The 15,613-nt window shown below is 38.8% G+C and overlaps 3 protein-coding genes across 4 annotated transcripts in view; 2 read left to right on the forward strand and 1 right to left on the reverse strand.

The window, feature by feature from the left end:
* The window catches only part of LOC116293265 (RING finger protein 17), a 34,569-nt gene extending 29,335 nt beyond the window's left edge, over positions 1-5,234 (forward strand). For both annotated transcript variants that reach the window (XM_031700671.2, XM_089037823.1), the window contains exons 32-36: positions 226-443; positions 954-1,237; positions 1,589-1,727; positions 2,040-2,223; positions 3,041-5,234. In XM_031700671.2, coding sequence (XP_031556531.2) covers positions 226-443; positions 954-1,237; positions 1,589-1,727; positions 2,040-2,223; positions 3,041-3,670 — 1,455 coding nt within the window. In that variant the 3' untranslated portion in view covers positions 3,671-5,234. The remainder of the gene's footprint in view (positions 1-225; positions 444-953; positions 1,238-1,588; positions 1,728-2,039; positions 2,224-3,040) is intronic.
* A 397-nt stretch (positions 5,235-5,631) lies between these two features.
* On the reverse strand, positions 5,632-7,823 carry LOC116293258 (galanin receptor 2a-like). The gene has a single exon (XM_031700659.1). The coding sequence runs from the start codon at positions 7,661-7,663 to the stop codon at positions 6,524-6,526; it is 1,140 nt and encodes a 379-aa protein (XP_031556519.1). The 5' UTR covers positions 7,664-7,823; the 3' UTR covers positions 5,632-6,523.
* Positions 7,824-12,002: 4,179 nt separating this feature from the next.
* On the forward strand, positions 12,003-15,552 carry LOC116293257 (uncharacterized). Its single transcript, XM_031700658.2, has 5 exons — positions 12,003-12,461; positions 12,885-13,001; positions 13,919-14,035; positions 14,754-14,870; positions 15,403-15,552. The coding sequence occupies exons 1-5, from the start codon at positions 12,366-12,368 to the stop codon at positions 15,514-15,516; spliced, it is 561 nt and encodes a 186-aa protein (XP_031556518.1). The 5' UTR covers positions 12,003-12,365; the 3' UTR covers positions 15,517-15,552.
* Positions 15,553-15,613: the final 61 nt, after the last annotated feature.

Below are 15,613 nucleotides of genomic sequence, written 5' to 3' on the forward strand. Positions count from 1 at the left end.
ACTTGTCGATTGATTACAAGTATTATGAGCCACACTCACCGGGCCTACTGGGCCGATCCAAACGCGTGTAAATGACGTCAACGTGTTTGATTGACGGCAGTCCATTGCAAAGTGCACGTCGCGATTTTTGTCTGGGGTGGCCGCGTAGCAATCCAAATGGCGGTAATGATTTTAATAGCTGATAGAGCTATCATATTGAATTCAAATTGATAATGGTTTTTCTAGGGCGCCAAGATACCTGGAATGCCTATGGAAGTGAGACTATGTTTCCCAGACGGTATGAATGTTGCTGATGCCTTAATAGCAAAAGGCCTGGTTACCTCGACATCCGGTGTGGTTGGACCCGCCCCTGATGTCCAGTCCTTCCCTGCTGGAATGTCGAAAGCAACTCGTTCTAAATCTAGAGGAAAGAAGAACCCGCCTGTTTCTAGAGTAGAAAACAAGTAAGATACAATGAAAAATAATTTTTGTTTTCCGTCTGACGTTTTTTCTCTAATACTCCAGTTTCGAGTTCTCTGTTCTCGAGTTGTGTGACATTATCGTTTATCGATTGCGTGACTGCGTTTCCAGAAGTACATCATCATCATCATCACCACCATCATCATCACCACCATCAACATCATCAACATCATCATTATCATCAACATCATTATCATCACCATCATCAACATCAACATCATTATCAACATCATCATCACCACCATCATCATCACCACCATCAACATCATCATCAACATCATCATTACCATCAACATTATCATCACCATCATAAATATCACCATCCAAATCATCACCATCAAAATCATCATCAACATCATCACCATCATCATCAAGGCTTTATTAACATTTCCACAAATTGTCTCTTCTATGTTAATATACTTAAGCTACAAATCAAACCTCCCACCTACATATATAATCTTCTATAATTATCTTTTCTGTATGTTGCTTTTCAGATTACAAGCAATGCTGATCAGTGCAAGAGAAGCAGATAATATTTTACCCCAAACACAGCTACCGGAAGTAGGCATGCCATTTGACGTGACCGTCACGCACGTTGAGCATCCGGGTTCTTTTTTCATTCAGCGGTCTCCTGATTTTGACTTGGAAGACGTGTATGACACCGATCCTACCCTTCTGGATGTAGAGGAAGAGCTGGAGAAACTCGAGGAGATGGCGATTAGTATTAATCAGCCGGAGTATTTTAAGAAGTATGAACCTCTGGCTCATGCTAAGAAAGGTAAGTTGGACTGGTGTTCGTGTTTTTTGTCTTTCTGTTGGATAATCCATTCATTCATCCATCCATCCATCCATTCATCCCTCCCTCCATCCATGCCTCCCTCCCTCCCTCCCTCCCTCCATCCATCCCTCCCTCCATCCATCCCTCCCTCCATCCCTCCCTCCATCCGTTCATCCATTCATCCATCCATCCACCCACCCATCCATCCATCCATCCATCCATCCATCTTGAACGGCATTACGTCAATCATCAATCATTGAAGTAGTCAACCATCGATCGGTTCAATATCCATATATATATCGAGTTTTTCACATCCACACAAAAACTTATTTATTGCTTACATTCTCGTAGGACTGCTTTGCTGTGGAAGATATACAGAAGACGACATGTGGTACAGAGGTCAAGTACTAGCTGTACAATCAGACAAACCCCTGAGGGCCTTGGTGCGCTACTTTGACTATGGCAACTCGGAGGTACTTACAGGAGACAGGTAAGAAGTAGTAGGATTTAATAAATTTTTCTAAGCTTTTGAATTACGAGTCACGTGCAAAATTTGAGGGTTTTGCCCTCTTGAAGATCGAAACGTGTATGGTTCTTCAATAAAATCTTGAAGATTATTCAGCGGTTTTTGAGCGCGCGCACATCGTGGGCTAAATCGAATGTTGAAAAGTAGTCAGCCACCTTAAGCTTTATTTTTGTGTTTAATTACTAATACTCAACACAAAAATACTGTATCTGTAAGAATATGGTATCTAGAGATAATGGAAGGCAATCGTTAGCTGGTGCTTTTTGAACTTCTCAGAATGCGTGGTTTTCCGTCGGAGTTACTGGACCTTCCCATCCAAGCAACACACTGTTGTCTGGGTGACGTCACACTTCCTAAGAAAACCGCTGATTCCTCGAAAGAAGGCTCGGGGTGGCATCCTGAAGCTAAGGAACAAATGATCGAACTGGTTGCTGGGAAACGATTGACGGCTAAAATAGTGGTAGGTGGATGTGGTCAAAGTTACATAAAAAAATTAGACAGTGGCATATTTTGATATAGTTGTTCGCGTTGGACCGAATCCACCTAGGCGTAATGTTTTCCCATTTCAGACCACGTGTAATAGACCCGTTTCGACTTCAAAATTACCGCTGTGTTTCTTGATTGCAGACTCATTTGCACAGGGTTAGCCTCGAGTTTGTGCAGGATATTCACGTGTTCCAGTCAAGGTCCGTCGAGTTTCAAAGTGTTTGTATCGTTGAAGTTGTGCATTCTTTACTTTACCGTTGATATTAGTGAATATTTAGACACTGATACAAGGCTAACCCTGTATAATTAAATGAGTCTGGTATCAAGGAACACGGCGGTAATTTGGAATTCGAAACTGGTCTATTCTCTTGAGAATAAGATTCTTTGTTTGAGTTGTAAGCATGTAGACCCCTTGCAGCACTTTGGAACGCAGCTCAATCTGGGGGACAAAACAATAGGCTCCGATTCTCAGGAGATTGAAATTTTTTGTTTTGTCCCCCAGATCGAACTGCTTTGACGTCACATACAAGGGGTCTATTCATGTGTCTTCTCGTGCTAAAAAAAATGATACTCAAGGGAATGACACGTGGTACGAAATGGGCCAAACATGCCCAAGGTGGAGGTCTATTGAAGATGCTCTGGGGAGTGCACGTGGTTTGAAATGGAGAACATTACGCCCATTCCGCGCTTATGTAGCTTTTGCTCTTTGAAAAGTCAAGCGTCTTCAACGGAACTCAGATTAAGGTTTTCTTAAGGGCGTTCACTTTCTGACTTGCTTTGTTTTGTCGTAGGCATACAGTTCGCCTATTTCTGTAATTCTTTACGATCACGTTCCTAGTGAAGATGGTGAACCTCTCGACATCTCCATCCGAGAGACGTTAGCTAAGAAGGGGCTTCTCTTAGCCTCAAGGGAAGACTATGACGTCTTATCCGGTGATCTTAGCTCAGAGGGCGCGCCGTCAGAAGAATCAAGTGACGTCGAGATTGAAGACGATGAGGTGAATGAGGAAACGAGTGACAATGGCACTCCAGTTGATTGGGCGACTAAGGTTGAAAAAGAACTAGACTTTGGGGAAACTCGTGAATTAACTCGCGAACTAATTAATCCCGATGCCCAAACAACTAAGCCTCAGTCTGAAAATCTTTTAGAGAAACTTTTGTCAAGCAGGGTAGGTTTCGCTCCAGTAGGGAAATCTACGCCACTGCTTACCCCACAAGAATTTTCTGTCTCACCAACAAAGTCATTAGTCACGTCTGACCCTGTTGCTAGGGGACAGGATGAGGCTACGGCTGACATTACTGGTCAGCGTTCAGTACAAGATAGTGAGCCGCAAAAATCTCAAACTGTAAAGAACAAAGATGAAGAAGAAAAGGAGGAGGAGAAGGAGCTAAATTCTGGTGTTCCAGAAACGTTGGTATAAAATTAGCTTCTGATACAATATTACTTGGGCTACCTGTGGCTTTGGACGCAAAAAGTTATTTGAAAGTAATGTTCTGTTTTATCGTGGACTGAAACACGTTTCATGAATCGGGATACCTGTTGTGCGTGAAGCTCATTCTTCCTGTATTTAGCAAGGGATTCTGATACTTCAAGATCTATTGCTATTTATTTAATATGAGTTTAGACAGGTAAATTGGTACTCGTGGTCTTTGTAAAACAATTTGTCGATAACTTCAGGTACTTCTTGTGGATCTTTGACTTTGGTCTCTTTGACTGTGATAAAAATATCATTGTTTGGGCTGCCTGTGCAGACCTGGTTTTACAAGTAGACCAGTTTCGAATTCCAAATTACCGCTGTGTTCCTTGATTACAGACTCATTTGCACAGGGTTAGCCTCGTATCAGTGTTTAAATATTCAGAAACACCAACGGTAAAGTAAAGAATGCATAACTTCAACAATACAAACACTTTGAAACTCGACGGACCTTGACTGGAACACGTGAATATTCTGCACAAACTCGAGGCTAACCTGAGCAAATGAGTCTGTAATCAAGAAACACAGCGCTAATTTGGAATTCGAAACGGCTCTATAAGTCTGCCTGGAACAAAAATTATTTTGTTTATCTTTGTAAATGAGTTTTGAATGTTAGAAAAATGGCACCTTTGGGAGTGTCTATTCCATAATTCCATTATTCCAAGGAAATTCTATTTTTTTTCCTTTTATAAATATACAGAAACAATCAAACCATATGTTGCTTCAGTTATTCCATAAGCCCATCGGTAACCGTTTACTTAAAGCCACGCTTGATTTCTAACACGATCATACCGGCATTTCTTAGTAAATTTTGGATTTTCTTAATTGCTAGCTTAACTTGATCAGTATTGACCCAATTACCACCAAACGTCGGGCTTTTGTATGGATTGATGTGCTCTTTCTTACTATGTGGGTCTTGTGTCGATTATTACAATGTCCAAGGAATCGTATCCAGTTTCTCGCGATATGAAAGCCGGCAATGCGCAGACGTATTTTTCTGATGTCATCGCGCGTCGAGGACTTCGATAAAAAGACATCGTACTAATTCAAAAAAAAAAAAAAGACTAAAAAAGCTGCAAAACAAACTGCTTATTTTTCAGTTATTTTGCGAATTTTTCGAGTCTAATTATTTCTTGATTGGGGAGCATGAAATTCCATTACCTATTAATTATATAGCTGCCTAATTAATCCCATATCAACAAGACCTGTCCAATTAAGAAAATAATTGGACAGCCACCTATATGGGATTAATGAGAAACTGCATGTATAATTATAATAATAATCTGAATAATAATAACAACAACAACATACGAATTTGCCATATCGTTTCCCACTCGACGAAAACTGCGCTAGTGTTCATGTGTACGTGATGGACGAGAGTTAGTTATCGAAACATTCCATTAAAATTTGAAAGCGCCCCCGGTTCTGTAGATCGTACTTTGATGGAAAACTGTATTTAGTGTTTTTACACAAGTGGGTATAATAAATCAAGCGCACTCATTGGTCACAATGAATAGAATTTGAACAACAACCAAAAAAAACTCTCTCTCTCCGTTATTTATTTAATTTACTCGTGTTGAAAATACTAAAACAATTAGTCACCTTACTCGCGGCTCGGTAAATATTCCCCGATATTCACTTCGCCTTCGGCGAATAATTGTTAGACAATGTAGACAAAATAATCTTTTTCGAGATGTCGAACTCGGGTAAAATGTATAGGTGTTGATTATGAGCGATATTACCGTAAATCCTCTATTTAGCCCCCACCCCCTTCTCAAATAAGCCCCCCCCCTCTCTAATAAGCCCCCCCCTTTTTAAAGGAAGAGATTTGTTAAGCCCCCCTCCTCCCCCTCTCTCTCTCTTTAGCCCCCCCCCCCCTCCCCCTTTCACAACTAAAGAATCACGTGTACTGATTAAAGGTGATTTATTAAAGTCTTGGTTGTTCAGAACATTTCTTTTTAGCTTGCTTTGTTAATGTTACCGTGTTTTAGTTTTGCTATTCACAATAATCGTAAATTATACTTGAGAAACTAACACAGGTGAATCAAATAATAAAAATGCTATGTACATCACTACAGATTATGTAAGACGGTCAATAGTAATGCTTCCGTTTAATCCTGAGTTACAATCATATTACATACTGCGTTTCGAGTAAATCAATAAGCCCCCCCTCTCCAGCCCTCCCTCAAACATGCCCGAAATAAATAAGCCCCCCGGGGGGCTACATAGAGGATTTACGGTAATTGTGAATTAATGATTTGACACCCACATATAAAGAGGATTCCTGTTTTCGTTCCTCGTAAAATATAACATAAGTCGATCGGGGTGCAATCGAAATAAGGGTTGGATATCTAGCGCCACACTGGTAGTGGTAGCGCATGCGCACTTTCTTTTCACCTCTGGGGCCTCGGGTTCGATCCCTGGACTCACCACACGTGTGAGTAGAGTTACTTGAACAATGTTCTTCGGTTACTCTCTTGATTCGTCGATTAGAGGAAGTTTCCCGGTTTTCATCCCTTTTCAAAACCCAACACACTAAATCCCAATTCGATCTGTGAGTAAGCCGTGTCCTGACTTAGATCAGCCCAGAGGTTGTTTCAGGGTTCTATCTGAGAGTTAGCCGTGCCCTGACTTAGATCAGACCAGAGATTGTTTCGGGGTTCTATCTGTGAGTTACCATTGCCCTAACATAGATCAGCCCAGAGGTTGTATCAGGATCCAACAACATAGATATTTTAGCTCCCTTTCCGTTACGGCGTTTGCGAACGGAAAAGAGCTTGACGCCGCTATCTAATCCTCTCACAAGTTCGTAGCAGACAAAACACTCGGGTTTAGATTCGTCGTTGTAGCAGGACGCATCCCCTCGAACCTCCAATCGTAAGATTTCCTTCGATGGATTGCGTGAACAAGGAAAACCACACTTCCCAAACTTTCCCCAAGACCACCTCTAGTCTGAGCCAAGCGAACACGTATTCTAGGAGGGCACAACCGCAGCAATATCTCCCAATATCCCTTACGGAACGTTTTACTTGTAATCCCGTATATAGCCGGGTTGATACAAGAGTTAAAGAACGTTAGAACTTCGAGGTAATGATGAAGTGGTGTGTCTATCTCTGCGTGGCCGAATTTCGAGAGAAGGTAGAGGGTCTGGTTTGGCAGACAGCATAGAATCATGAAGAATGTCGCCGTTCCTATCATTTTGATAACAGCTTTTTGTGTCTGACTTGTGCGACCCATATTGCTTAATCTTCGGTCTGTTACATCAAACATTGGTGCGACAGAACAATGCGTTTTCAATATCACGTGAATGAAGAGTCCTAACATGATGAAAGAAGGAATTAAGCATTCGCCAAGGAAGCGACAAAGCCCCCAAGCGCGATTATAAAGCTCTGAAATAGGCCTACGACGGCACCGAATTGCACCAATGTTGTCTTGACTATACGTTGTTTCAATAATAGTACTTGATGTAAACATCAAAGCCAACGATGCTGCACATACAAGAGAAAAAGTTACTTTCTTCTTGTTGAAATTTCCCTGATAGCTCAAAGGCTTAACCACAGCAAACCAGCGCTCAATGGTTAAAAGAAGGCATATGTAGATGGAGAATATCCCCAAGGTATATAACAGCCATCTAGACCACAGGACGCGACATATACTTCCAGCAGAGCGAACGTGCAGAGAAAACGGCAAAATATCACTTAATATAAACAAAGGAGTCATCGCTAAAGCGAATGATATTAAAAGATCTGTGATTGAAAGAATCAGGAAGTAAATGTTGTACGTTTTTCGTAGGAGAACTTTTTTTCTTGCAAAAAGAACACACACTAGTAGATTTCCAGCAAAAATCAAAAATGCAACAACCTCGTAAAAAATTAACTCCTTGGAATACGAAATCGTTGTTATTGAAGAACCATTCTTCGTCGATATGTTTGAGTCCATCTTCAAAACGCTAACTTCTCATTCGGCCAGCTTTTTTTCCTATCACTTACACCCAGGTTGAACAAGTTCCTTCGTTACAATTGAGGTTGCTTGAACTGGAATTCTCAAAACGCTGTATAAATTCAGTTGTTCATAAATTAGTCTGTTGTCGACTAGCGGATATAGAGAGCTTCATAGAAAGAGTATTTTGGCTTTGAAGTGTAACAGGAAACTCGAGATCGATGTGTAGTGGAAAATTCAAGAAAAACTGCATAAAAACAATAAAAAGCTAGTACACCTTTCAATTTTCAATATAATATTTTATGACCATTTTCGGCGACTTTGTTCAATCAAACACCTGTTCTTTTGATAAGTACCAGGAATTTTATGATATGAAAAATCAAGGAAGTAAGAAATGAGGCGATAGGGGTTGAATTATAGTCCACTTTCAAAAGCCTTCAGGGTGTTTTGCTTGATTTCTACGTTAAAATCTAAAATGTTATCAAAATATTAAAAATGTAGCTGTCAATAATAATCTTCAATTTGTTATTGTGAACTGAATTAGATTATAGACATCGTGTTTTATCTCACGCTTAAACAAAAATCTCTGGAGGATGCGTGGCTTAATGAGGAAGATTTTGCCTCTCACATTAAGAAATGTCAATTAAAAGGACGGTAAAAGCAATTTTTTCTCAAGAAAAAAAAGGTTGTATTTATGAGGAAATATTTTTGTGTTGCCGGAGGCATGAAAATATTGTAAACATTATATGTTTGATAACGCGCGTGATAAAAGAGATGAATTTAAAAGTACTATCCATGTCAAATTATTTGATAATCAGTTCCTTTATCAATGTATCGTCTTGATGCTGTTCCATTTCCGGGGTATTTTATTTCTTTTCGTTTTATTTTATTTTTTGTTTTATATTTTTTCGCGATGACTGGAGCTGCATAACTTTTCCGCGCGTAAAAGTAAGAATATAACTATATAAAACTAAAGTAATCCAAAAAAATTGAAAGTTAGCAATGATATTTATTCGTTATTCTCAACGCTAATGTTCATAGCATAAATATTTGGTTCATATTCGACGTAAGCATATCATGTGACAGACACACTAGGGAAAAAAGAGAGTACTCTGATTGAAAATGGGCGGGGATGCTCTTAGCTTTGTACTTTCAGGGTTCCAGATTTGCAATTTGGTACCCATTAGAGTGTTACAAATCTAAAAGGACTACCAGAGAGTAAGTGGGGTTTTTTTTTTGTGTGTGAATAGTTCTCTAGGATTATATGTTGAAAGTCAGAAGGGCAGTTATAATTCAGGTTATTCATTTTCGGTTCAATAGATAACTGGTTCCTTTTAGGTGTTAGATAATAACTAGTGCAAGACTCGGACATCCTCAAGGGTCAACATTTCTTAGGAGCATCCCTACTCTTCTATACAGAGGAGACCCCACCCCTCCTATCCTTAACGCACTCCCACTGGACTGATGCTCTCATGTGCGACGTCATCATGCAAAAAAACTTAAAAAACTTAACCATTTTTTTCCCTCAGTGTTCGTAACAAGAGCCGATAAAAAATGGTATGCTTTGCGTTTGTCCATCCATCGATTCTTGCTTTATATTGTAAGTACGTACTCCAATTTTACATTACCAAGGAGAGCTTTTATTCAGCAAGCATAGAACCACCTAGTATTTTAACCAGGTTTTATTGGCGGTGTCGCCGCTTGAAGAGACATGCACTTAAACAAATCCTATTATAGAATGAGAGCTCGTTTTTTTAAAACTTTAATGAGACCACTTAGTTTGGTGATCAAAATTAGGTATCAGATGATGGCGCGGTTTATACTGAGAGAGAAGGGATGAAGAGAAGAGACCATGAAGGATGTTTTCTTTTTTCTTCGTTTTCTCACTTACTTACTTACATTCTTCTTTCTGTCTTTCTGTTTTCTCTTTCTTTTCGTCTTCCTTTCTTTATCTCTGTTTCTTTGTTTGTTTCGTGCTTGTTTATTTGGTCCGTCTGTCCGTTCGTCCGTCCGTTCGTCCGTCGGTCCGTCTACCGCTTAATTCCATCTCCTCGTCGCGACTTCCAAACAACTTCAATTGCGCAACTTTTTACCAAAGCAAATGTTAAATACAACTTTCCCTTAAAAGCTTTTTACTCACTGCTAAGTGTATTACGAGAAGCCGCCTAATTTTTCACTCTTTACTACGGAAATTAAGATAGCTATCATTATTTATTCAGTAAAACTTTGCCCACGGATAAATTACAAATTAACCTTTTTCTCTCTTAGCTCTATGGACAATTTCTAAAATTAAATTAAAAGTGAAGACTTTTAAGAGATTATGATCTGGTTTATAGTTAGTTTATAAGCGGAAAATGTTATAATTGGAAAACGAGATAAAATTGCGGAAAGTGCAGCACTTGAAAATGCTCGTGTTTCATCGATATCGATATGAACTTATAATTAATATCTATGATTAGGGAAATGAAAAAAAAGCCTGGAAAAATGTAAGAAACATATATTGAAAAAGAACCTCTAGCTAAATACTGGTTATGATGTGACATTTCCATTGCTTCTATTTCCGAATATGCCTGAGCTAGGATTTCATAAAACTGGAGCTAGATTTTTGAATGCTTTTTTTTCCTTATACTACGTTTCTTTTGAATGTATACAATATCAGTAGAAGCTTAGCGAGGGGGAGTGGAGGGGGATAAGCCGTTCGCCTTCCCAAAAAGTTTTACTGAGTGAAGATATGGCGGGAAATTCTAAAGTCGAAAACGCGTGCGCGCGTCTTGGCGGGAAAATGGTACATTGCGGTAACCCCCCTCTCTATGACCGAAACCTCCATACGCGCCTGTAAAATACCGCTGTATTTCTTGATTACAGACTCGTTTACTCAGATAGACAATAGCCAACAATGATGCAGGATTTTTAACTGTGAGTTGTGTTGGTCGCCTTAGGTTCGTTTAATTTTCTTTTCTTTCTTTCTTTTCTTTCTTTTCTTTCTTTCTTTTCTTTCTTTTCGTTTCTTTTGCAAATAAATTACCAGCTGAAAAAATTACCATTTTTTAAAAAAAACATTTAAAAAAAACATCGAAAGAAAAAAAAAAAAAAAAATTTGAAAACATTGTCAAATCTGAAACTCGTAAATCCTAGCCTAAACAATAACATCTCTTGACGTAACGGAACAAGAATGAAAGAATAAAGAATGCATTAAAATTTAACTTCATTCGTCTTATATCAGAAGTACCTTTATTACATTATAACAATAAACAGGAAGATAGGAAAGGAAGTTATTACCCTGGCTCCATCAAGACTCTGACGTACACGGTTATCGACTTACGCTCAAACAACTTGACTTTTCTTGGCCTAGTCTGTGAATAAAGTTAAATCAGTTAAACTTCGAGCCTAGTTGACTGCGTTCCCGAAACGAAGTTTTGGGCCATACATTTTTGGTTAGCATTTTCCAAGCAGGAACTCAGTACAATGTATAGGATGTATAGGATATTTTTGTCAAGTCGATTGAAATGGGATTCCGCCTTGGGTGACTACTATTTACGATCAATTTAAAGTATAAAGAATTCGTATTTCATGAGTTCTCTTGGCAGAATAATAAGAAATGCTAATCAAAATATGTGGAATCCTCAATTATGATTGATTGACCTTGAGTTCGTTCTGGAGGTCAACTCGCTGGTCAATAGAGAGGACAACAGAGAAGAGAAGACTAAAAAGAGGAGAGGAGAGGAAAGGAGAGGAAAGGGCAAGGACAAGAACACAATAGACAAGTACACTCAGAGCAAAACAGAACCCTCAAGAACATAAATAAATGGGAATAATGGAGAGCGCATTTTGATCGTATTTAATTGTAGCATATGTTGATGAATTGCATGGGACATGAGCAAGTGCCCATCTTACAGAACAGAAAAGAACACAACACAACAGAAAAGAACAGATATAGAAGAGAAGAGAAGAGTGAGAGGTGAGAAGAGAAGAGAAGAAAAGAGAAGAGAAAGAGAAGAGAAGAGAAGAAAGAGAAGAGAAGAGAAGAGAAGATGTGAGAAGAGAAGAGAAGAGAATAGGAGAGGTGAGAAGAGAAGAGAAGAATAAATGAATTTCTTAAAAATTCCTTACGTACGCAATATTCAGTTAAAACTGCATTTTCGTTCCAAAATTTCGAGTGTCATAGTGGAACATCCTTTCCCTGACGATGAGTCGGAGACCAGAAAGCTTTGAACAAATATTAAATTTTAAATAATGCGTTGACGAAACGAATTTCTAAGAATATAAATGATGTCAACGCACAACCATGTTTTTAAAATAAATATGTAATCAACGGAGAAAATACTTTTTTTTTTCAAGAAGCCTTCAATAATTGACTGTTCTTATTTTCCTTCAATCGAACAATATCAAAATCACTGTGTTTAACTCTCTTTTATCCAACGTGTTCGTTGACCCATGCGCAGTTGAACTCTGACACCTCTGATATTGGGATTGAATGATATAGTTGAACATGCAAGATAAACAGTTAAATATGAAAGAAAACCCGAAAAACAGCTTTTACTCAAGCAAATACAGATGTGATCTTGCAACAATTTTCATCGTTATTTTTGTGTATCCAGTGTAGCTGATAAAATAGCTAATACCATGTAAAATGTATAAAAAGCCCAAAGAACAAATCGTTTCTCTACCTTTCTGAGTAGCATCAGCTCTACTAGAGATCAACATGAAGCAAACAGTTGCAGTTCTTCTTCTTGTTGCCTTCTTGGCTCAGACCTACGCGAGTGAGGAGTTTGACGACTCTGATAGACACCCTTATGTAGTAAGCAAATTTTCTTCCTTTTTATTATAACATTTTTCTTTATTTTTTTAGTTTCATTTATTCCTTGCTTCCTTCCTTCCTCCCTTGCTTCCTCGCTTCCTTCCTTGCTTCCTTGCTTCCTTCCTCGCTTGCTTCCTCGCTTGCTTCCTCGCTTGCTTCCTTGCTTCCTTGCTTCCTTGCTTCCTTGCTTCCTTGCTTCCTTGCTTCCTTGCTTCCTTGCTTCCTTGCTTCCTTGCTTGCTTGCTTGCTTGCTTCCTTCCTTCCTTGCTTTCGTCCTTCTTTGAAATCATTCCTTTTTCCCTTCCAGTTTCTATAAACTGACACTATTATCGACAATTATCAATCCCGCAACTTTGGAATTATATCTTCCACATCTTATTCTATAAATAACCGTTTAATAAGTTTGATTATCTTTTCTCGTAGCAATGTAAGATCGACTTGTACGACTGCCTAAGGCTTAACAAGAAGAGCAACACCCAATGCTTGGCTGACTACAAGACCTGCATGTCTGTTCTTCTTCCCACTGTACCACCACTTGTGGTAAGTTGAAAAATTTGGGATATCAGAACCAAGGGCGTAACAACCTCCCAAAGATGTTTTACTAAAAATCATACATTATCTTTTTTTCCTATTTTGTCAGGCTACCTAATTTGGTGGAATATTTTTCGCGCCAAAACGCGTGTGCTCGCTTCCCCAACTCCGGTACTCTCCCGCGCTATACGCGGCTTCACTTTGAACGCTTTCCAAAGAAAATATCTTCATACGCTTTTTGGAAAAGCAAAATATATATTGCTCAAACGCGTAGAACAATCCATTGGGGTTTAATGCTTTCCCATTTCAGACCTCGTATCATTCTCTTGAGAATAAGATTCTTTGAGTTTTATCCATATTTTTGTGAGTGTCTTCTCATGTACAAACGCTAGTAAACAAAGAAATGATAATCTAGGGAATGACACGTGGCTGACTGAAATGGGAAAACATTGCGCTCAAATCTTAATAGTTTTCACTTCACATTTATATTTTTTTGAATATTTTCTGTGACCAAAACTTTTGCTGTCTCCAAATATATTTTGAATACCCATATATTGATATCACTCAAACTGTCAATTTGTGAAATATTCACAAATATATAACGGTAAAGTAAAGAATGCAAAACTTCACAATACGAACACTTTGAAATTCCACGGACCTTCACTGGAACACATGACTATTCTACACAAAATCGAGACTAACCCTGAGCAACAGAGAACTCGAAACTAGAGTATTCAACTCGCAGCTTCTTCACCATACAGTTGACTTTAGTGAATGATTTGCTCTTAAACGAGACTGAACCTGTACAAACGAGTCTTGAGTCATAAAACACAGCGCTATTTACTGAATGAGAAAAGGACTATATAGCAAGGCCAGGGTTTATTGGACCGTGGAGCAAATAATAAATTGTTGAATCCTTTCTTCAGGTCAAGTGCAAAAACGAGCTAACGGTCTGCAAAGCCAATGCAGGCGGTTTGTACGACAAAATGAAATGCTATGCCAACTTCGCCAAATGCATGGTACCAACTGAACATCCATACTTCGTAAGTAGAGATAACGTCTAGATAAAAACGAGCTGCGTCAGTGTTTCTAATGAAACAGTAATGATAAAAGGGTAAATTATACACCGTAAAAAGACTCGTCATGAAAAAAACTTACTGACGTTTCGGACGCTAGTCCTCCGACCAAGGACTAGCGCCCGAAACATCAGTAAGTTTATCATCTTTTTACGGCATAAAATTTACCCTTTTATCATTACTTCGTAAGTATGGCTTCAAATCTAATGCTGGTCTTCAATCATTCCCAAGAGAATGAACTAACAAAAGACACGGCGGCCATATTGGTTGATATAACAAAATAATTCATCGACAATTTGTTTGTTAAATTCAACCAATTAAGATGGCGGCTATGACGTCATGTGAAAACGCAGAATTGTGGCACTTGTCACCTCTGGGCTCTCAGTTTTTCTCCAGGTTCTCCGATTTTCCTCCTTTTTTTTATAAATTCTTTTTCTTTTTTTTTGTTCTTTTTAATCACGATTTATAGTTTTCTTTGCGGTGCTATAATAAAAATAGCCCCGATAGCTCAGTTGGTGCAACATCAGACCTTTAATCTGAGGGTCAAGGGTTCAATTCCCTTATCGATCGGTCGATGTCTTTGTTTCATTCATTTTGTTTGCACGAGTACGTTACTGTCTAACTCTATTTTTTGAGTGACTGATTGATCAATGCCATTATCAAAATACATTTATACTCTCTTCAGCAATGCAAAATCGATCTGGCCAAATGCGTTAAAGACGGAGTCAAAGACAAGTTGGTTTGCATGAAGGACTACAAGAGCTGCATGGCACAACTGCTTCCTACAATCCCCCCAATCGTGGTAAGATGGCACTGCAGATATATCGCAAAAATACCGGTTATAGCCAGGGCTTATACTCATTCGTAAGGGTATACCTTGGGTAGCAAGTTAAGAGACTATAAGCAAGAGAGGCTCATATAAATTGAAGGATATTTGCGTATTTTTTTTAGGCATGAAAGAGGGGGCTCTAAAAATGTCATGCATGCAAAGGGGGCTCCAATTTGAATTTGAAATTTCATGAGTTGTTAGGTGGAGGGGGAGGGGAGGGTGGGGCTTTGAAAATCAAGTTGTCATTTAGGACCTTTAAAAAAGGTTTTTGAGAAATCTTCAACTCCCCTCCCCCTCGGGATATTATATGGACTTTTCTTTAGCAGACTAGTCGGCTCGTTATAATCGGTATTTTATGGTATTTTACTAAACAAAGATAATATTGATAACTGGATAACTACATGATTGCCGGTAAGGGTAGTGACAGAGATCAAAATGAAACAAAAAGGAAAACGAGCTTGCTATATATTGCTATTAAAAACAATCCTATTTTTCTTCTTTCTAGTCCAAGTGTAACGTGGGGTTGAATACATGTCTGGCTGCTGCAAATGACTACAAGGGCAAGGCCAAGTGTTACACCGACTTCGCCAAATGCATCAAAAATGGATTAACCTCATGATGTAATAGATTTGAAATAAAAATACAGATCCTAGTACTAGAACTGGTTTCGTATTAGTCAAATACCGCTGTGTTCCTTGATCACAGACTCGTTTACT

The sequence above is a fragment of the Actinia tenebrosa genome, unplaced genomic scaffold (assembly GCF_029948245.1).
Source record: "Actinia tenebrosa isolate PJP-AT-01 unplaced genomic scaffold, QUT_ActTen_1.0 PGA_scaffold5__44_contigs__length_20552954, whole genome shotgun sequence".
NCBI lineage: Eukaryota > Metazoa > Cnidaria > Anthozoa > Actiniaria > Actiniidae > Actinia > Actinia tenebrosa.